The 23,671-nt window shown below is 37.7% G+C and overlaps 1 protein-coding gene across 1 annotated transcript in view; it reads right to left on the minus strand.

Annotated features, from left to right (window-relative positions):
• The window catches only part of LOC307057143 (uncharacterized protein), a gene marked incomplete at its 5' end in the record, with an annotated part of 256,577 nt that overhangs the window by 54,393 nt on the left and 178,513 nt on the right, over window positions 1-23,671 (minus strand). The window contains one exon of the mRNA XM_079710201.1: window positions 10,039-10,139. Within this exon, the coding sequence (XP_079566327.1) occupies window positions 10,039-10,139 (101 nt within the window). The remainder of the gene's footprint in view (window positions 1-10,038; window positions 10,140-23,671) is intronic.

Below are 23,671 nucleotides of genomic sequence, written 5' to 3' on the forward strand. Positions count from 1 at the left end.
AGTGTTATATGAATAAAATGGCAAAACTGAGAAAACTTTAGAATTACTATTCCCTGACAAATTCAAGATTGACATTTTTAAAAGCCACAATTTCCCTTTCATTTTCACTTGGAATCTGAGAAAGAAAAATATTTCATATTCTTTCAATGTTAAACAAGAAGTAATCAATTCCCATTCAAAAAAAGTAGTGATGACAACAATCTAAAAAATTAGAGTTTGTTGCTGAAAGATTCATAAGAGATAACTCAAATATACTGGCCAATATTGCATGGCAGTACTCACTTCTTTTTTTTTTCTTTTCTTTTTTTCCAATGTTTATTATATACATGCGTATTCTTTTTGAAATTGCGTTTTCATGCTCTTCACTTATCTTTTGAAGTGGTAGCTTTTTCTTTTTTTTCTTTTTTAACCTTTTAGAGCTTTATTGTAGTGACGTGGAAAGATGCTCAAATATAAAGAGGAAGATAAAAAAAGTTCAAAACATAGGATGTACACTGAAAAAAAATATGTGAGACCTTAGCTAACAATTAACATTGATTTTCTCTGAATGGGGGGGGTCAATTTTTTATGTTACCTATTGCTACAATTTATACTTAAAATATATTATCTTTGTAAGTAGAAAAAAAGTAATATTTTTAAAAGGCAACTTTACAATTTCTTGTTACAGGAGATTACATACTTGATACAAAGCCAAAAGAAATTTCAGAAATTCAACGTTGCAACTATGAGTAGATACTAGATACAATTTTTGTTATATTAAAACAGGTAATTCTTACTTATAGATATATTCATTGGTCTCTATCAGTGGCTTTTCTTTTGAATTTTATTTATTTTTTATATGGCAGGTTCTTATTAGTTATCCATTTTATACATATTAGTGTATATATGTCAATCCCAATCTTCCAGTCCATCCCACCACCACCACCACCCCACCACTCTCCCCCCTTGGTGTCCATATGTTTGTTCTCTACATCTGTGTCTCTATTTCTGCCCTGCAAACCAGTTCGTCTGTACCATTTTCCTAGGTTCCACATATATGCGTTAATATACGATATTTTTCTCTTTTAGATCCATCCACGTCTCTACAAACGACCCAATTTTGTTCCTTTTTATGGCTGAGTAATATTCCATTGTATATATGTACCACATCTTCTTTATCCATTCATCTGTCGATGGGCATTTAGGTTGCTTCCATGACCTGGCTATTGTAAATAGAGCTGCAACAAACATTGGGGTGTATGTGTCTTTTTGAATTATGGTTTTCTCTGGGTATATGCCCAGTAAGTACTCACTTCTTTTAGCAAGGATTGTACATGATTATTTGTGAGATCACTGTTATTCTCATAGTATAAATTTTAATGAAATAGGGAATTATAAAGGATATTCTTCTAAAAATTTTCCTATCTCAGGAATTTTGATCTTTCTTGTTTAAAACACTCTGCAGAATTTTACATATCCCAGGAAAAGACATTATTTCCAAGTTATTACTTTTTTTTTACAACAAAAAACAGACACATGGAAGGCATATAGTTTGTCACTGCAAATCATAGTAATAAATTATTATTCATAAAGAAAAAGTCTGATAAGATACAATAAAGAATTTTAAAGGTAGGCCTGTAACAGTTATATAAACTTCTCTGCTAAAATGATTTATTTCTGCTTTACTATTACACAGATTAGAAATAGCTATATTTATCTTCCTACACAAACATAATCCATAGATGTTTTAATCAAGATATTTTTTTCACATCATCACGTTAGATTCTTACCTTTATGGTAAAAGTAAGCTTTTTTTTTTTTTTTAACCTTTGAGGAAAATAATACTTTTTTTCTGTTTAAAGGCTGGAAATGGAACACTCAAATGCTGGAAAACCTGATATTTTGAAAATAAAATTCAACTGAAGATATGCTAAATCTATCGACACAAACTGCAAGTCAATTTCTCATTGATTCTGTGAAGTTATACTGAACAAGAGGTAGAGAAAAACCTTTTAGCCAATGTGCTAAATGACGGTCACCCCTGTTTTCCCCAGTTGTATTATGAAATGTTCCATACATGGGGCCCATGTCATTACTAGATCTGTTAACAGTTTCACAGCTCAGAGCCTGGCTTCATTTGTTAAGCATCAAGCTGCCCTATCACTTGTATAGAGCTGAAAAGGTTGTTATGGTTCATAATGTAAAACTCACAAAAGTGCACAGCTGCTGTTCATATTCTCAAAGAAGTCTGTTATAATAATGATGTCACGGAAAAAGGCTGGAATCTATTACATGTCCCAGACAGCCAAGCCATTCAATCTCTCCAGCCAATGCAGGTATATAGGTTGCGCTATAAACATTGTGGTAGCAACACAATAAGGCAAAAAGTTCAATACAAAAAAAAAAAAAAATCACTGAGGGCAGGTAATTAGGACCTATTCATAGTCCTGCCTTCAGGAAGCTTCACTTAACCACTGGTACTACCCAAAAAGCACGAACATCACCATCTAACTGTCTGATACCCTACTGTGAACACAAAGCTTTGCAAAAATTACAATATAAATCATCAGGCTCTTGAAGGAAACTATACAAGGTCATCTAAACAAACAACACAATTTCTCTTTAGCTATAATATATATCTACACAGGAAGTGTGATAAATTGAATCCTGGCCTCCGGAGAAATGCAAAGCAATAATACATTATTAATTTTAAGAGCTAACCTATGAATTTAAAAATTGCTATCACTTGTTATGGCACAGAACGTTAAGCAGCTTCAGACCCTGGCAGATAGAAGACGTCGAAGAGAAGTCTGGTTTCCTTATTTTGGTATTCTTGTATAACAAGACATACAAACCATTTTCCAAGTGAGAATTTTTAAAGGGATTTTAGAGATATTTGAGTATTAAATAGTTTCTACTGTATACATTTGCAACATTTTAACTATTTTCATGAAATTACAAATTAAAGAAAGGAGAAATTTTGAGCATCAAAAGTACAAAAGACAACTATTAAAATTATTTCAATGCTCTTGAGATAAAAACAGAGCAGATGCCGAACACTGAAAAAGGCCTAAATTCCAGTTCCAAATCTGCCACTAATTACTTGTTTAATCTTAAACAATTCATTTAACAGCACTCAATTTCAATTTCCTTCACTTTAAAAATGAAAACCAGGGCTTCCCTGGTGGCGCAGTGGTTGAGAGTCCGCCTGCCGATGCAGGGGACACGGGTTCGTGCCCCGGTCCGGGAGGATCCCACATGCCGCGGAGCGGCTGGGCCCGTGAGCCATGGCCGCTGAGCCTGCGCGTCCGGAGCCTGTGCTCCGCAATGGGAGAGGCCACAACAGTGAGAGGCCCGCCTACCGCAAAAAAAACAAACAAACAAAATAAAAATGAAAACCATAAGAAATGACAATATATGACGTTTCACTTCCCCACAATAGTATTTCTCAACCTACAGTCATCAGGGATGGGAGGACCAAGCCTCTGAATGAAGTCAGCTCAGCCAGACTTGCTTAGGCAGGGCACTGTCCTGTGCACTGAACACAGGTTAATTCATTTAACATTCAAACAAACCTATGTGTTAGGTACTATTATTATTATCCTCATTTACAGGTAAAGACAAGTAGTGAACAGAAGAGTGAGAATTCACATTCAGGACAACTGACTCCGGGGCCAGCTCTTTTCACTGCCATACAAGACTACTGCATTATTCTGAGATATTCTTTGGAATGAAGAGGTCTAGCTGTTTTAATTTTCTATTAATAGGGAAAAGTAAAAATTTAAGAGTAGAAGGTTTGCTGCAGTGGATACTGAGGATACTGCAATGCTTTAGATCACAGCTGTTCTACAATACAGTACAATATGTGGAGAAAGTATTAGATAATCCCTAGCTCTTAATCAGTTTTATTTTGTTCACAAAATGCAAACATATTCTCAGGGTCACACATATGACCATTTTATCTGCATGGACATACTCTATCGTATGCCTGCAACTCTAAGGTAAAAATTCTTAACACCTGTTTTATTTGGTGTTATACTCTGAGGCTAGAATTCAGTCCAATAATGGTATGCCATAAAGTGGCACCAACAGTTAAATGTGATATTAGCTATAAGATGACATTTAAACATAGTATCTGTTACATATGACTACAGTTTGAAAATGAAATGTTTCAACCATGATTATTTATGGCTGAAGGCAAACCCTACTTATGAGCATGAAAACGGCTCTGTTTAATTTACTGCCTATTGAGACTTGTTTCTTTGCTTGATTAATTATAAGTAAACCAAGAATAGTTTAATCTCAGCAGCATGAAACATAATATTCAGAAGTTCTAAAATTTGTTTACTCTCTTGACAGGAGTACGATATATTCACAAAATTTCCTACATGTTCCCAGTCAGTTACGATCACTAATCAGTTAACTTCACAGACAGAAAATACCTTACGTATTTTTTACTTCTTCATCAAAGTGGTGAAATGTAGAGATTCTTTTCCTCTATTTTAATAGGCCACATAGCTCTAAAATCTCTGAGAATTCAAACTCCTTCATTGCATCTTCACGCAGCTGTGAAAATAAAGTTACTCTGACTGCATTTAAGTTCTTCCTTGCCACAGTATAATGTACATGCCAAAGTACAGAAGATGAAAAGAAAAATCAATTGAGCGGCACCAGGGCTACACAAAACCAATCCTCACCCTCCCGCTTCCTCCTCTTTCTGAAGCAACGACGACAGGCAGGTAGAACTCAAATCCGACTCGCTTTTCTGTCTTCTAGTCCTTCACCTGTGCCACAGAACTATGTAATCAGAGAACTCCTTTTACAGCAAATAGCCCCTGTACAAGGTAAGCATGGAAACAGATTCTAAATCATGTGAAACGTTTTGGGCACAGCTGGCAGAACACCTGTTGGGCATGGATGAGTGATGTGTGAAACACAAAACAACAGAAGCAAAGGACTGTTCACACAGCTCTGACTGCACACTTCTCAGACAATTTTAAATTTACTCAAAGACTCAGATGAAAAAGCAACAAACCAGAATTAGATTAACATTTTATTTTTCTTCTTGAGCACAGAAAGCCACGCACTGAAAATAAGCTCCCCAAAACGAATCGTTATCAATTCAATTCAACAATCTCACGGATGTGAGAAAGTCCTATAAAATGCTAATTTTTCTTTCTTTTACTTGTTTATGTGGCCCACACCACCTGCTAACTTTCACCATAATTTTTAATCTTTTTATATGTCTACATATATTTTACAGATAAAAATGGAAAACCTCTATAAAGAAAATATGACTTTCAATTTTACTATTTTGAACTACTAAATGTTTACTCACTCAAAATTAATAACCAGCACTTTTTTTTTTCTTTCATCACCTATAGGAGAGCCAGAGTGCACATTTCACAACTAAAATGGAAAAGGCATGTAAAGAAAGAACCTAGTTGAATTTCATAGGATTTTTCACCAAACCAAAAAAATATATAAAATATAGCTTCAGTCATTAAAGTTCCAACATTTGAATAAAGTATCTGACTTTCTACCTCTGAGAACTTGTTTCTAACCAATCAATAAGCATTTACTGCATCCTTATAATGTACCTACTACCATGTATCTTAAAATTCAGATCAACTTTTCCGCAGGGAGTTGGAAAAAAACAGAAGCAGAGAAATCAGTTAAATATCTGTGCCAAAATCCAGTCATTCAAGGGTGAAAGACTTGGAGAGGATTATGAAAACGAGAATGCACTTTAGGGGTGAACTCTGGAGACCAAAAGAGGATGAGGTAACAGAACTTTGTAATACATTCAGTTCAGCATAAAGGAGAGGAACGAGTTTGGTGCAATTACAGTGGCCTTAGTGCGTAGCTAACGATACGGTAAAGAAACGCTGAAATGAGTAATAATCTAAGTCGACTAGCAATCCAGCAGCCTCATAGTAATTCAGCCTATACATATTGTACAACTCAGTAAACACTATTTCTTCACATGTTCAACACTTGTGATAAAGGCAAAAAAAAAATCTTTAAAAACTTAAAGCTCTGGCAAAACTACAGGAATTTTTATCATCAGGAACCATGACATGTTGAAAATATCATGAGCAATGTTGCAGAAGCCTGAATTTATAAGAAGTCAGGTGGAAAAATTAACCAGACCCAGTGTCTGTGTCTTGAACAATTCTTGCTTTGTTATTTCATAAATGTTTGATTTTTACATCATCATCATAATAACCCCCCCATGCATTAGTATTGTTGGCTTAGTTTCTGGACAAAAAAAACAAAGAGGGGGGGAGGGTAGTATTAGATTAATTTGTAATAGTATCTGATTCAAAACAAACAATCAAGTTGAAGCACTGACCACACTGACTAACCAGAATACTGTTGAAATTCACCAGGTACTTAAAGGACTGCTGGATTCCTTCAGTTGTGGCAAAAGTATCCTAAAATGGCTTTGGCTTTCAAATGTGTCACACTAAAACAAGACATTTTCCTAGGTAATATCTAAAAACAGTTACATCAAACTATGAAAATCTAAAAATATAACCACTAATCCTAAAAACTGGAAAATAACAAATGAGATTTTTTGCTACATATTACCAAATTATGTTAGTAATATGCCACCTCTACTGATTGTTTCCAGCAAGAAATTAAGAGGAAATAAGAAAGCTATGGCTAGATATCAAATGTTAGTTTTCAGTTTGCTTTGGACCTGACTTTAAGTGACAAAGCTTATGAAATTTACAAACTTGACAAAGTCAAGAAACTCATACTACATTAGTCAAGGAAAATTTACAAATGTGCAAGTACAATGGGCCCTCAGGCCCACTTTCAAATTGCAGTTTAAGTTTTCATGACAACCTAATAACATCACAGACCACCATATTGTCAAGAACTATTACTTCTATGTTGAAGAGTTCAGTTATTACCCTGGTTTTAACTCATAGTGTTGGTTACTCCCTAATTATAAAAACTGTAAAAATTATTCTACCGCAAAGGAGAAGTGTAGGAAAAACTTAAATTTGTAGTTGTAGTTCTTTTTGGCTCACATACAGAATTCTCAATCTATCACTTTAAGCTTCTGGTTCCATCACCAATTTCCTTAATCCTTTGCTGAAAGTTGGTGATTCCCAATTTAGGATGTCAGAGTCCTAAAAAAATGTATTCGTCAAAGAGTAAAGGGGACACAGTGACTAAAAGTTGAGTTTATGTTATCAGATGGTCTGGGGTCTTGGGCAAAGCTTAAAAACCTCTCTTTGCCCTAGTTTCCTTTCAACATAGGGTTGAGGTAGAAACAGGGTTTTGTGGAAATTATAATGTGCTTTTAACGAGGGTTTGGCATATGGTAAATGTAGCTATTATCATAGTTTGTTTGTCTTTTGGTGCCTAGAAATATGCAACTTGAAGCCACTACTACCTCCCTATGTTTGAAAAGCTATCAATTCAGCACACTCTAATCCTAAATTGCAAGGACCAAACAGGAACTTTAAAAAATATAAGTGATTCTGGACTGAAATGGATATAAGTATTTCTTCCTGTTTCTCCCACTAGACAACAACTAAAAATTCTGAACATCATCTACAAAATGCACATAGGAAGACTAAACGTGCAGAGGAGATGACCAGCTAGGGACCTCAGGACCCAAGGGAAACAACATGGCTTAGAGTTCCCTAACTTTCTTTCTGCCTCACATATCCTAGACTGAGGCAGCATTATCTTCAATGTACTCAGGGAACTAATATACAAGTGAGAAACGTATAGTTAAACATCGTGGTTATAGATTTCAGCCTTTAGAGCCCTACATAATTACTTGCTCAATTTGTGAACCTCTTGCACCTTCCCACTGGTATTCTCACTTTTTGACTCCCCAGGAAGATGGTTTCTCTCCTGTCAAACAGTTGTGCCCCAATTCAGTTTAAACCCTTTCTCACTGTTCCCCTGAAAACTAATGAATCTGGCTCGTTTTTGTTCTTTATCTCTGGTTTTCTTTTCATTTTCCCCATGAGGGTAAAGAGTGTTCTAGACATAACATCTTTGACCCCAGTAAATACTGTTCACAACTATTCTTTAGAACCAAGCCAGAGAGAGGTCTTACCTCACTGCCATTATAAGATGATTCTGTCTATCATTCCATTTCCTACTTGGGCATCTGCCTGTAGAACTTTATTCAGCCCAGATTCTGTTTCATATGGATTCATCTCTTTCCAATACATACCTAGTATCCACCTCAACTTTCATTCATTGTTCTAATTTCCCCTATTTGATTTTTTTGGCCCTTTACAAAATAAAAATATTCAACATCTGCCTTTACAGTAAACCTATATAAACTATCGAAGACTTACTAAAAATAAGCTAGACAAAACATGCACAGGAGAAGGACTCATCGATCCAATAACCAACACTTTGCTCATGCCTCAGACCACGAACCAACCTCCACTCCCTCACTATCCCAGGAAACTTTTATCTAGTCCAAGAAGCTTATCTCATAATGTAAACTTGATCTTTGCCCTTCCTCCAAACCACCATGTGTATTATGTGTGTATACGTTAAACTTTTAAAATACACATAATTCCTTTGTATACTATGCTTTATCTTGTGTTCCCAATTATTTCATGTGTTTAAGTCTTGTCCACCAAATAAAATCACAACCTGACTGAAAACAGGAACTAAATCATATTCTTGTAAGTTTTCCTACACTATAAATAGCATGATGCTAAAACACAAAGCAGTTACCAATTTATTCATTCAGTGCATGACAGCTGAATCACTGCTAGCTAGTGCGTTGAAGGCTGGGGATGAAGAGGAAAACAGAAGGCGGTGCCTGTCCCCCAAGGGTTTACTGAGTACTGTGAGGGAGCCCTGAAAACATTTACATTGAGAATCAAATCAGAGATGTAGTCAAGGCATCATGAGAAGACACAGGGGAAGTACCGAACTCTGCCAAGGAAAGTATCACAGACGAAAAAAGATTTCCTTCAAATAGAATCATGAAGGACAAATAAAACTTCACCAGGCAAACAAGAGAAGAGGTGGGAATGACATTCCAGAAAGAGGAAACAGCACTGTGCCACAGGACAGAATCATGAATGAACGAGCCAGCAGATAAACTGAGGCACCATGAAAAATCAACAGGCTATAATGTAGGGAGGGAACGGGCAGTGACAAGGACAGGATGGCAGGTAAGGATGTGATGAAGTTGAAGGGCCCTGCATGCTACAGGATGTAAGCCCGGAAGCATTAAAGGTCATGGATGAGAGTGTGGTAGGATCAGGTATCCCTGCTGCTCCTGAAATGGTAGACAGTTTGGAAAGGGGAAAAGTAGACAGATGTTAGGAAGCTATTTTAAAGTATAACTGAGAAATGATGAGGATCTGAGGTAAGGGGTGCAAGAAATGGAATCATGATCACTGAAAGTATAGGTGTGGATGAAAACAAACTGAGAAGAGAGGCAAGCCAAGGAAAGACTGTGCAACGTCGACATTTAACAAGAACCTTTACTGAAAGTCAAATCCATGCTTAGTTTGTGAATAAATATTTCCTCTATCCTTAAAACTGTAGTTCTCAGTGTATAAACAAGAAGAAACAGGTCAAGATTAACATTTTAAAGCCTCAACTGGAAACCAAGTTTATCCATCTACGGATCTTGGAATGTCTTTCAAACACTAAGTGTGCAGAGATAACAGAATTCCATCTCCCCCACCCACCCCAACCTGTCAAAGTAAAGACACTGCCAACATACCTGTTCATCAGGTTTTCTTTTGAAATGGGTACAAATAAAATTCACTTCAAGGCAGTAATCAGAGTCTACGTCACTCTTTCTGTTTGGCCTCTATACAACTTGACTTTTTGCCTTCACTACTACCTCCCCTTTACCACCTACCCCAGATTTCAAATTACTGCTTTAACACCTTAACTAACCTTTATGTGACCTGGTTCGACATATGGTGAATTGCCTGTATATAACTTGACACACAAACTCACTTTATGGTTCTTCCCTTAAAATCAATGATTTAATTACCACGAGGTGAACTATCATGGCAAATCTGACTTGCTTTAGATACCAACCAGATAAACAGGCTGCTGGAAACCGAAGTCAACAATGTTCTTGATGATTACGCGCAGTACATCCACGTCAGATACATTCACTCTCTTGACCACGCTGAAACCTATCAAATAAGTAAATAAATGGAAAAAAAGTGCAATGTGAGGTTCACATTACATTTCAACAACAACATGCACAGAAAACCTAAAACTTTCAGGCCACTACTGGAAGCAACATAACTTTAGGAAGGTAAAGCATTTTCCTCTCAAATCATATGCCAGTATCTATTTATTCTGTGCATCCTAGTATCCTGTGAGCATCTACTATATCTATGCACTATGCCTTCACTGAAAAGTATATGAAATCTTGCATTTTCCTTTCCGTAAAGTGACTGCCAATAACCGAATGAAAACGGCATCTACCCAAAGGCTACCACCTCAACCTTTAGTTCTCAGCTCTAATACTGCCTCCCTGAAAGCTATTCACTGAACACTTTGGCTACAACAGCATCTCACACATCTTCCAGTCGCTCTCTGTCCTTTCAGCTTGTTTCACTGTGTACATAATAAGCAGCCTTGTCTTGAGTTACAGTATTACTCTTTGTGTTTACTTTGTGTATGACTATTGCTACTGGACTGTAAGCCTCCACAGAGCTGAGAAGCATAGGTCTTGTTCACCACTTTATCAGCAGTGTCTAGAAGAGTGCCCGCCCTGTGCTCAACAGACATTTGGTGGCCTAATGAGAGCTTCCAAATCCACAAACTACCAAAATATTAAAAGTCTGCTGTAAATAAAATCCTAACAGAAAAGGGTTTATTTGGTACTTCTGTGAGTTCACAAGACCCAGAGAGATGCATAACCAGACATTGACAGGCTAACATAAACAGATTTTTTTTCATTTTGGCTTCTATCCAGCGCTGATAGTGAATTCAGTGGCAGTCAAATGTTAACTGCCCTTGAAGAATATTTAAACTGCCTCTAAAATGAAGAAGGGAGAAAAGGAATATAACGGGAAATAAAATTAATAAAGTTAATCTTCTTACTGATAGGAGCATAAATAGCACAGTCAGGAATTCATAACATAAACACTTTTTTTAAATGTCATTCAAGCTTCAAGTTCCTAGTTTTTTCTAGGAGTGACTGTGGTTGTTAATGAGCATATACACTGGAACAGATAATACAGAAATTGTGGGAGTCTATAGAAGTTGGCTCCTCTGGAGGTCAGAAGGCTATTTGGATCAAATAATGTGAGGGCTTTGTTCAGTACTACTATAAAATATAAAAGAAGAAAACTGAAACAAAAAGGCACACAGAATCTTGCAGTATCTTACTTCCAAAACATGTGATGGGATAAAGCTACATTTTCAGAATCTGTTTCCTAAAAGAACCCAATCTTAATTGCATGTTGATGTGTAAAGCACACAAAAGTTGCATTTTCTCTACTTTGGATCCCAGACTCTCAGTTCTGAAAGTACAGCCCATTGTACATAATTCCCAGCTCAGAGGTGCAGTAGACAGATTAATTAGTCTATTAAGTTTCAGTCGTATCCTGGCACTGATGTTTAGGTTAGCACCTTCAGCAACAAGTTTCTAACGGTGAACTATGCAGCCATTTGTTCCTGAGAGAAATAAGGAATGAAGCGGGGAAAAAAGAAACATAGCTGGGAAAAGTTCCCACTGACCTCAAGGCAGAAACATGCACGTGAGTCTGGGGTAGACTGATGTATTCATAAAAAGGAGAAAAACTTCAGTTGATTAGTTCTTGCTATTTTGAGTGATGAGGAGAAAAATAAATGGCTTCATATCGAAGTGAAATTTAAATAGCATTTAACACTCTACAAAATCAACCTAGAAAACGATGATAATTTGCTATGACTTAGCACTAAAGAGAAACCAATTATTTCATATGATGAATCTGTGAAGCATTTCACGATAAGACTAAATACTTGACTAAATATCTGTGGATGCTAAAAATGACGGAAATGAACCAAATCACGTATTTGAAAAAATAGACATGAGACACAAACACAAAGGCACAGAGGGCAAGACGGAAAGGAGGGGTGGGGGAGAGAGAACCACCAGTTATCCTTCACCTTATACCCAATAGCTACTGCAAGGTGTATCCAAAAGAACAACATACCAGACATATTTTGAAATTCAACAGTAAAAGCAAAATTTGTTGATTATCATAGAGCACAATAGAATACCTCTGCACTATGTAGGAATTTTCTTTTTTCTTAAATTTTTCCTTTTCTTTTATTCAGTGGGGTCATGGTAAAGTGGAATGTTTTCACAGCATCAGTGACCCAGATGTGTGTAAGATATTAGGCTCTAAAAGCTGTTCTATGCATGAGAATTGGGTGTTCAGACTGTCTCAGGTATCTCTGAGAACAGTAACAAGAAATGAATGACTCAGTTTCTAATGACACTATCTGTCAAAACAAATATATGTTACACATTGAGCAACCACACTATGTTAGAACCTGGATACACCTACATTAAAGTGATGTTAAAGACTAGGCCATTTAAAATCCAACCAGAATGCTGGATTACTGAAAAGGCAATCAGAGTAACTATGGCTTACCATTTTCTCCTGAATATCCTATTATTTGGGCTCTATGAAAGCTTAGGTTCACCTAATTCTCCCCAAACACAGTGCCATTAAATTGAGGATTATTAAAATTTATAATGACATTTCTTGGAGTTTTTCTTCAGGAAATAATCAGATATGTTCAAATAGAAAAGAGTTCTAGAGGTTAAAAAAATTAATATTATTTATAATAGCAAAAAGCTTAAACAATGTAAATGTCTAACAATAAGAAGATAATTCAATAAATTATGAGATAATAGAATATTAAGAAGTCATTGAGTGTCATGCTTTCAAGGAAAATTTAATGGGACAGAAAAAGTCCTAGATTACGGCAGGCACATGAGGAAGAACTGTTAAAGGAAATAAAAATGCAGTGTACAAAACCTACACAAAAACTATATGCATAGTTTGATTCCAATTTTAATATATATGCACATTATATGAAAACATATTACATATCCATCTTTTGTACATAATATGCACAGTCATACAAAAAAGAGGAAAAAAAGACACACCAACATGTTCACAGAGGTTATCTTTGGGTAGGAGAACTGAACACAACTCTAATCACAAAAATATACTGCTTTTATAATTAGAAACGAAGTTATAGTAGCTACTGTAATAGTTTGAGCCAAGTTGGGCTTCCTTGGTGGCGCAGTGGTTGAGAGTCTGCCTGCCGATGCAGGGGATGCAGGTTCGTGCCCCGGTCTGGGAAGATCCCACATGCCGCGGAGCGGCTGGCCCCGTGAGCCATGGCCGCTGAGCCTGCGTGTCCGGAGCCTGTGCTCCGCAACGGGAGAGGCCACAACAGTGAGAGGCCCGCATACAGAAAAAAAAAAAAAAAAAAAAAAAATATATATATATATATATATATATATATACTGCTTTTATAATTAGAAACAAAGCTATAGTAGCTACTGTAATAGTCTGAGCCAAGTGGAGTTGACCACAATTGAAGATAATGTTCCTTGTATAAGTCATCAGTGCAATGAAGGATGAGTTAGATATCTCTGAGTGATGTCCCCCTCAACCACTGCCAAAGACCCCCAAGTCCAACCACGTCCACAAATCGTGATAACCTCCAATACTATCTTTGCCCCAGGTATGATTAATCCCTGTTCTTAAACTGTCTCCTCTTAATATGTGTAGTAATCAAATTTCTACGTATCTGTGACACGTATTGTAAAAATGCACAATATTTCTGTATCTATGGCCTTGGAATTTCTTCTCTGAGGCCAAAAAAGGGTGTGTGTGTATGTATATATTTGACAAACTCATTTATTTATGATAAACTACCCTAAACCTGCCTCACATACGGCAATGGATATTTTTACAAGCTCTGCTGAAAAGAATCCCATCTTTCAAACTGACAGTTACAGTTTCCCCAAAACATGTCATTTTAAAAGTGAGTTTTTAAATAGCACTTTGAATCAACACTGCCAACTTCTTAAAGTGTTTAAAAAGATGCAGTTACTCCCTAGATTCTGCTTCTTAAGATATAAATTATTTTGTGGGCAAAGTCCATTCCAACCTCTCTCTTATAGACAGATTCTTATACCATCATCTGTGTCACCTCTAAGCATCTCCTTGTGTAGTTTTCCTTCCCATCATTATGAAATTAAAGCAAACATCACTCTTTTTTTGTTCTATGTGTGTGGTTACCATGGTAGTGACCTGAATTTTGCACCTAGGATAACCCTATTTGGGGCAGGGGAGAGAAGAAAGGGACCAAAAGAATGGAAGAATAAGTTCGGGTAATGGTCAGCACCTTTAAACATTTACTTTTCTCTTGGAACTGCCTTTGGCCAAACTCTATAAAACTATGACCTGACCCTCAGCTTCCTGGCATAAAGTCCTTAGGCTTATGATGTGAACACCATGAAACTGGCAAGATCAGCAACGCTTTCCCTTGCTCGTAAGAAGAATTAAAATTCTGTTTCTCCCAACCCCAAAATTTCCACCTCAAGCTCCCCCTAAACCTAGTCAGGCCTTGGTTCACAGGTTCTAAAGACCAGACCATGGAAATACCACGTGGTGACTCAAAGTCTTTGATGGAAAACAGATGAGACAGGACACACTGCTTGCCTAGCACTTTTCAATGTACAGTTCCCCCTCACTGTCTTTCAGGATGTCAGTGTAGGTGACACATGGAAAGAACAGTTCGTGCAGAAGTTTTGTACATTTTCTACGTTCATGGGTTATCTCAGTTGTCAACAAGGTGATTTCCTTGAATATCTGCATCAAGTGAACCAACGGTTTGAGGTGTTTTCAAAGTTTTTCTCCCCTTAAATAATATCCTTTACAAAGAAAGGCCAACAGATAACAGATAAAGGCCAACAGATAACAGATAAAGGCCAACAGGCAGTAGATATGACTGAAGAGTGGAAGAGGCAAGAGGGCTACAGAAGTTCACCAACAGCTGGCCCACCTACTCTTCAGCTTCCCTACAGGGCTCCTTAGACACCCCTCAGAATTCTAGAGCCCTGAGGGACACGATCTGAAAACCAAGTAAACAGATTCTGCACTTGCAATCTCAGAGTTAATTTTCACAGTGCTGACTATTCTAAAAGTCCATGACACACATCATTTAAAACTTTAAAATTCAGAAGCTGTCACTAATTTTTTCAGCAATATTTTACTCCATTGTTATGAGGAAAATTATGTCATGATGGCATTTTTAAATCGGAGGGATCATAAAAGTAATAGGCCCACGTTCTTAAAAATGCATTATGTCTTCTTAAATTGCTTCAGAGGAAAAAACCACTATATTTCTTGTAATTAGCTAATTAACTATAAAGCATAAAGTCACGTGAGATCTTATTAGATAATAGAAATTGTTGTAGTAGTTTCAGAAAGGAAAAGAAAAATAAGCTATGATCCTCATACGTCCCAACTAGCCAAATAAGATATCTAGAAACTTAATACATCCTGCCTCACTTTTGCTGAGTCCTCATAAAACTGACAAAACACAAGACAGAGCAAAGTTTTTAAAGAGTCAATAAAAACGTTCTTTAAAGTACTCTGAATACCTTAAGTGTTATAATAAGACCTCATTTCAAAGAAACATGGTTGCATGCCATGTAAATTTGTTTAATTCTATTATATCCCCTCAAGAGACAGTCCCTTGAGATATTAGCATTTAACGACTTCTTACTTGAAAACACGACATTTAATAGCTCCTACCACACTACACTGTAATTGTTTGTTGATGGCTTTTAAAAATTATTTGTACTTGTAAAACTTCTCACTAGGCAATAATGTACTTGAGAGCTGAATGTAGGTTTTATTCATCTTAGTTTGGTTACTCATTAATTCATTCAACATTCTTATTGTATATCTATTAGCCATATGCTAAATACAATAAGTATATATGGAAAAAAGCCACAGTCCCTATCTATCAATACTTAAAAAAAAAGTTTAAGAAAGAATAAGAAAACAAATGACTGCAGTTTACTGTCTTAGAGTTAAACACTGTGCCACAGGAGCACAGGGAAGTGAGAGAGGGCTCACCTGGAATAGCAGGGAACAGGGCAGGTCTGAGCTACAGGGGAACAGGTTCTGAGGACTGCTGGTAGTTAACCACACAACACATGATGAAATACAAAATCCAAAGACTGAAGCAGCACCATGTATCAAGAGCCTCATACGCCATACTGAGGATTTTATACTTTATTCTGTGGAATCATTCAAGAACACGTCTTAGAAAAGTCACTTTGACTATAAAACAGATACCAGAATGGAAGAAGCAAAACCGATTGCAGGGAGACCAGTCAAGAGGACAGGTATGGTGATTCAACTGAGAAATGATGGAGTCCTTCACTAAGGCTGTAGTAATCAAAATAGAGAATGGGAGGCACACTCAAGAAGTATTACGGAAATAGAACAGGCAGGATTTAAAAACTGAGTCGAGGAAACAGAGAGCAGTCAAGACTTCATGGACCACTCCTCAGTTTCTGGTTTTGGCAACAGGGAGAACAACAGTGGTTTCCTAAGAGAGAGAACATAGAAAAAGAAGCAAATCTGGGGGGCGGGGGTGGCAAAAAAACTTCAAAAACACCTTAAAAACCATTGGTTCACTTGATGCAAATATTCAAGGAAATCACCTTGTTGACAACTGAGAAAACCCATTCCAAGGGGGATCTGTAGAAACCGTACAATACAAGAGGGTTTGGCTTGTGTGTGGAGGAGACCTGTTCTGGGAACAGGAATATGAGCGCCATCAGTATTTAATAATGGTAAATGAAGTCATGAAAGCATATGGAGTGAACCAGGAGAGGGCCAGCAAAGAAAGCCTCAGAGTAAACTCCCGGGAGCAACAAAAATGGAGGCAGAGGAAGTGGAGAAACCTGTACAGGAAACGGAAGCAACAGCACAGGTGGTAAGAAGTGAGTTAGGAGAGTGCAGAGTACAGAGTTTTGAGAAGGGAACACCTAAGTGTCAAATGATCCTGCGATACCGCAAAAGGATTAGAAAGAGGCCAACAGGCTTTGCAACAAGAGGTAATTCATGACCTTTGCAAAGACAGTTTCAGTAGTGAGATAACAGAGTGAAACAAAAGTTAATGAAAGGGCTTCCCTGGTGGTGCAGTGGTTGAGAGTCCGCCTGCCAATGCAGGGGACACGGGTTCGTGCCCCGGTCCGGGAGGACCCCACATGCCACGGAGCGGCTGGGCCCGTGAGCCATGGCCGCGGGGCCTGTGCATCCGGAGCCTGTGCTCCGCAACGGGAGAGGCCACAAAAATGAGAGGCCCGCGTACCGCAAAAAAAAAAAAAAAAAAAAAAAAAGTTAATGAAGAACAAATACGATGTGGAAATAGAGAAAACTGCATAGCTCCTGGAACATATTAAATGTTCCAACTGTTCCTAATTTACACTTCTCCACTGCATGTCACCCTGCCCAAGTTTTTAAAATATGCCACAATCCCCCAAGGCAATACCAAACGAATGTTTAATGATGGCTTTGACTACAATTGAAACCTCAGTGGGAAGTAAGAGAAGTGCTCTAAGACACTCCCTGTATTATCTGGGAATCTCTTAAACCATTACCTAAGCCAAGTTTCATGTTCCTCACTCTAAGGACGCTGGAATTGTGAGGAGGCGTGGGCTTTGGTAGATTTTAAGTACATGTGTTATGAAAACTATTCAATTAGCTGTGTCATAAATCATTTTGGTTTTTTTGAATGAATCTTAAGGGAATAAATAAAATCACTTTACCCCTATCTAAAACAGTTGGAAAATATAGGCATATCTCATTTTATTGCACTTTTCTTTATTGTGCTTCACAGATATTTTATTTTTTACAGACTGAATGTGGAAACCCTGCACTGAGCAAGTCTATCAGCACCACTTTTCCAGCAGCTTTTGCTTACTTCATGTCTCTGTCACATTTTGGTAATTCTTGAAATATTTCAAACTTTTTCATTATTATTATTTTTGTTATGCTGATCTGTGATGAGTGATCTTTGATGTTACTATCCTAATTGTTTTGGGGCACCATGAACCATGCCCATATAAGATGGCAAGCCATCAATCAACATTGTATGTGTTCTGAGCACTCCACCAACTGGCCATCCTCCCACCACCAGTCTCCCTCTCTTTGGGTCTCCCTATTCTCTGAGACACAACAGTATTGAAACTGGGCCAATTATTAACCCTACAATGGCCTCTAAGTTTTTAAGTGAAAGAAAAAGTTGCAAGCCTCTCACTTTAAACCAAAAGCTAAAATGACTGAGCTTATTGAACAAAGCATGTTGAAAGCCAAAACAGGTGGAAAGCTAGGCCTTTGCAGCTGTGACTGCAAAAAGTTCGTGTAGGAAATTGAAAGTGCTACTCCAGTGAACACACATGAATAATAAGAAAACAAAACAGCCTTATTGCTGATATGGAGAAAGTGTTAGTGGTCTCGATAGAAGATCAAACCAGCCACAACATTCCCTTAAACCAAAACCTAACCCAGAGCAAGGCCTTCAGCCTCTTCACATCTATAAACCCTGAGAGAGGTGAGGAAGCTGTGGAAGAAAAGTCTGAAGCTAGCAGAGGTTGGCTCATGAGGTTTAAGGAAAGAAATCATCTTCATAACATAGAAATGCAAGGTGAAGCAGCACGTGCTGATGTAGAAGCTGCAGCAACTTGTCCAGAAGATCTAGCTAAGATAATTCATGAAGGTGGCTACACAAAACAACAGATTTTCAGTGTAAAGGAAACAGCCTTCTACTGGAAGAAGACGCCATCAATGACTTTCACAGCTAGAGAGAAGTCAATGCCTGGCTTCAAAGCTTCAGAGGAGAGGTCAATTGTCTTGGTAGGAGTTAATGCAGCTGGTGACTTTAAGTTGAAGCCAATGCTCACTTACCATTTCGAAGATCACATGGTCTTAAGAATTATGCTAAACCTATTCTGCCTGTACTCCATAAATGGCACAAAGCCCAGATGACACCACATCTGTTTACAATATGGTTTACTGAATAATTTAAGCCCACTGTTAAGACCTACTGCTCAGAAAAAAAAGATTGCTTTCAAAATATAACTGCTCATTGACAATGCACCTGGGCACTCAAGAGCTCTAATGGAGATGTACAAGGAGATTCATGTTGCTTTCATGCCTCCTAACACAACAACCATTCTGCAGCACATGGATCGCCGAGTCATTTTGACTTTCAAGTCTTATTTAAGAAATATATTTCATAAGGCTAAAGCTGCTATAGATAGTGATTCCTCTGGTGGATCTGGGCAAAGTCAACTGAAAACCTTCTGGAAAAGATTCACCATTCTAGATGCCATTAAGAACACCTATGATTCAGGGGAAGAGGTCAAAATAACCACATTTACAAGAATTTGGAAGAAGTTGATTCCAACCCTCATGGATAAAGACTTCAGTGGAAGAATGAACTGCAGATATGGTAGAAATATCAAGAAAACGAGAATTCGAAGTGGAGCCCGAAGAAGCGACTGAATTGCTGCAATCCCATGACAAATCTTTAATGGATGAGGAGTTGCTTCTTATGGATGAGCAAAGAAATTGGTCTCTTGAAATGGAATCTATTCCTGGTGAAGATGCTGTGAAGACTGTTGAAACAACAACAAAGGATTTAGAATACTACATAAACTTGGTTGATAAAGCAGTGGCACAGTCTGAGAGGACTGACTTCAATTTTGAAAGAAGTTCTGCTGTAGGTAAGTTGCATGCTACAGAGAAATCATTCATGAAAGGAAGAGTCAATCAATCTGGCAAACTTCATTGTTGCCCTGTTTTAAGAAACTGCCAGAGCCACCCCAACATTTAGCAACTAACACCCATGGATCAGTCAGCAGTCATCAACATCAAGGCAGGACCCTTTACCAGCAAAAATACTATGACTCGCTGAAGACTCAGATGATGGTTAGCACGTTTTAGTGACAACATATTTTTTAATTAAGGTATATACATTTTTTTAGACATAATGCTATTGCATGCTTAACAAACTGCATGTGTAGTATAAACATAACTTTTATATGCACTGGGAAACCAAAAAATCATGTGACTCAATTTGTTGCAATATTCAGTTTACTGCAGTAGTCTGGAACTGAACCCACAATATCTTCAAGATATGCCTGTATACGAATATAATATCAAACTAAATCATGCCATGGGTTCTGTGTAACTTAATAAAGTTACCCCAATTCACTGTTCAATTGATTATTATTAAATATCAATGCCAGGACAGGAAGTACTTATTATGAGTTCACTTGTCTCCTTATATTACCCATTACACATTTCAGTGAGGTCTAGGAGCTTTTTTTTTTTTTTTTTTTTTTTTGCGGTACACGGGCCTCTAACTGTTGTGGCCTCTCCCGTTGCGGAGCACAGGCTCCGGACACGCAGGCCCAGCGGCCATGGCTCACGGGCCCAGCCGCTCCGCGGCATGTGGGATCCTCCCGGACCGGGGCACGAACCCGCGTCCCCCACATCGGCAGGCAGACTCCCAACCACTGCGCCACCAGGGAAGCCCTAGGAGCTTTTAAGAGTTAAAGAATTGCAGACTTCCCTGGTGGTGCAGTGGTTCGATCCTGCCAATGCAGGGGACATGGGTTCGATCCCTGGTCCAGGAACACCCCACATTCCACAAAGCAACTAAGCCCATGTGCCACAACTATTGAGCCTGCACTCTAGAGCCCAAGAGCCACAACTACTGAGCCTGCGTGCCGCAACTACTGAAGCCCGCATGCCCTAGAGCCCGCACACAGCAACTACTGAGCCCACGTGCTGCAACTGTAGCTGACGCACCTACAGCCTTTGCTCCACAACAAGAGAAGCCACCCCAATGAGAAGCCCGCGCACAGCAACGAAGACCCAACGCAGCCAAAAACAAATTTTTTTTTAAATTATAAAAAAAAGAATTAAAGAATTGCATGTTATCATTTGTAAATAAAATTGATACATAAAAGGGCTTATAAAGATATAAGCAGGTAAAGTAGCTGGTATGAAACAAAGATCAAAAACCAAAACAAGGACGCTATTTTACACATCTTCCAAATATGTTTTAATACCTATGGCCAAAAGGGAATAGTGCCTGGGGTAGACGAAACAGGTGAAGGAGGTCAACTATATGATGATGGAGGGTAATTAAACTTGTGGTGGTGATTGCCTTGTAATGTATACAGATGTTGAATTACAATGCTGTACACCTGAAACATACAATAAAAAAAGAAAAAAGTAGTCCTAGCCAGCTGTTTATTTCCACAGCACCTGGCCAAACAATATACTCCTTTTGTTTTACAGTAGAACTCCTCGAAAAAAAATTTAAGCCTTTCATTTGCATGACAACACAGCAAGAGGTGGACCCCAACTACTGCTGACACGGAAGAATCATTCAAATATTAGACTGAGGTCTCAAATCTTTGAACTGTTTTTAGTTTACCAAGGCTAAAACGTAACTGGTCTGTTCACAGCAGCACTTTTTACAATAGCGAAGACATGGAAGCAAGCTACATGTCCATCGACAGATGAGTGGATAAAGAAGATGCGGTATATACATACAATGGAATATTACTCAGCCATAAAAGAATGAAATAATGCCATTTGCAGCAACATGGATGGACCTAGGGACTACCATATAAGTGAAGTAAATCAGCTAAAGAAAGGCAAATATCATATGATATCACTTATCTGCAGAATCTAAAAAAAAATGATACAAATAAACTTATTTACAAAGCAGAAATAGAATTACAGACATAGAAACAAACTTATGGTTACGAAAGGGTAAGGGCGAAGGGATAAATTAGGAGTTGGGGATTAACAGATACACACAACTACATATAAAATAGATAACCAACAAGGACCTACTGCATAGCACAGGGAACTACATTCAATATCTTGTAAATAACCTATAATGGAAAAGAACCTGACAAAGAAGATAGAGATACAGTATATACATCTATGTATATAGTACATAATATATAGTATAGTATATAGATACATATACTACATATATCTATATTTATATAATTGAATCACTTTGCTGTACACCAGAAACCACCACATTATAAATCAACTAAACTTCAAGAAAAAGTAATAAATTTTAAAAAGATATTAAAAAAATGTAATTGGATAAGCCTCGTAGATAGCCTCATCCACCAGAGGGCAGGCAGCAGAAGCAAGAAGAACTACAATCCTGCAGCCTGTGGAACAAAAACCACTTTCACGGAAAGACAGACAAGATGAAAAGGCAGAGGGCTATGTACCAGATCAATGAACAAGATAAAACTCCAGAAAAACAACTAAATGAAGTGGCGATAGGCAATCTTCCAGAAAAAGAATTCAGAATAATGATAGGGAAGATGACCCAGGACCTCGGAAAAATAATGGAGACAAAGATCGAGAAGATGCAAGAAATGCTTAACAAAGATCTAGAAAAATAAAAGAACAAACAAACAGAGATGAACAATACAATAACTGTAATGAAAAATACACTAGAAGGACTCAACAGCAGAATAACTCAGGCAGAAAATGGATAAGTGACCTGGAAGACAGAACGGTGAAATTCACTGCTGGAGAACAGAATAAAGAAAAAAATGAAAAGAAATGAAGAGAGCCTAAGAGACCTCTGGGACAACATTAAATGCAACAACATTCGCATTATAGGGGTCCCAGAAGGAGAAGAGAGAGAGAAAGGACCCGAGAAAATATCTGAAGAGATGAGAGTCAAAAACTTCCCTAACGTGGGAAAGCAAATAGCCACCCAAGTCCAGGAAGCACAGAGAGTCACATACAGGATAAACCCAAGGAGAAACACGCCGAGACACACAGTAATCAAATTTGCAAAAATTAAAAACAAAGAAAAATTATTGAAAGCAGCAAGGGAAAAATGACAAATAACATACAAGGAAACTCCCATAAGGTTTACAGCTGATTTCTCAGCAGAAACTCTACAAGCCAGAAGGAAGTGGCATGATAAACTTAAAGTGATGAAAGGGAAGAACCTACAACAAAGATTACTCTACCCGGCAAGGATCTCCTTCAGATTCCACAGAAAATCAAAAGCTTTACAGACAAGCAAAAGCTAAGAGAATTCACCACCACCAAACCAGCTCTACAACAAATGCTAAAGGAACTTCTCTAAGTGGGATACACAAGAGAAGAAAAGGACCTACAAAAACAAACCCAAAACAATTAAGAAAAAGGTTATAGGAACACACATATCGATAATTACCTTAAAAGTAAATGGATTAAATGCTCCAACCAAAAGACACAGGCTCACCGAATAGATACCAAAACAAGACCCATATATATGCTGTCTACAAGAAACCCACTTCAGACCTAGAGACACATACAGATTGAAAGTAAGGGGATGGAAAAAGATATTCCACGCAAATGAAAATCAAAAGAAAGCTGGAGTAGCAATGCTCATATCAGATAAAATAGACTTTAAAGAATGTTACAAGAGACAAGGAAGGACACTACATAATGATCAAGGGAGCAATCCAAGAAGAAGATATAACAATTATAAATATATAGGCACCCAACATAGGAGCACCTCAATACATAAAGCAACTGCTAACAGCTATAAAAGAGGAAATCGACAGTAACAC

Source organism: Hyperoodon ampullatus, assembly GCF_949752795.1.
Source record: "Hyperoodon ampullatus genome assembly, chromosome: 1".
NCBI lineage: Eukaryota > Metazoa > Chordata > Mammalia > Artiodactyla > Ziphiidae > Hyperoodon > Hyperoodon ampullatus.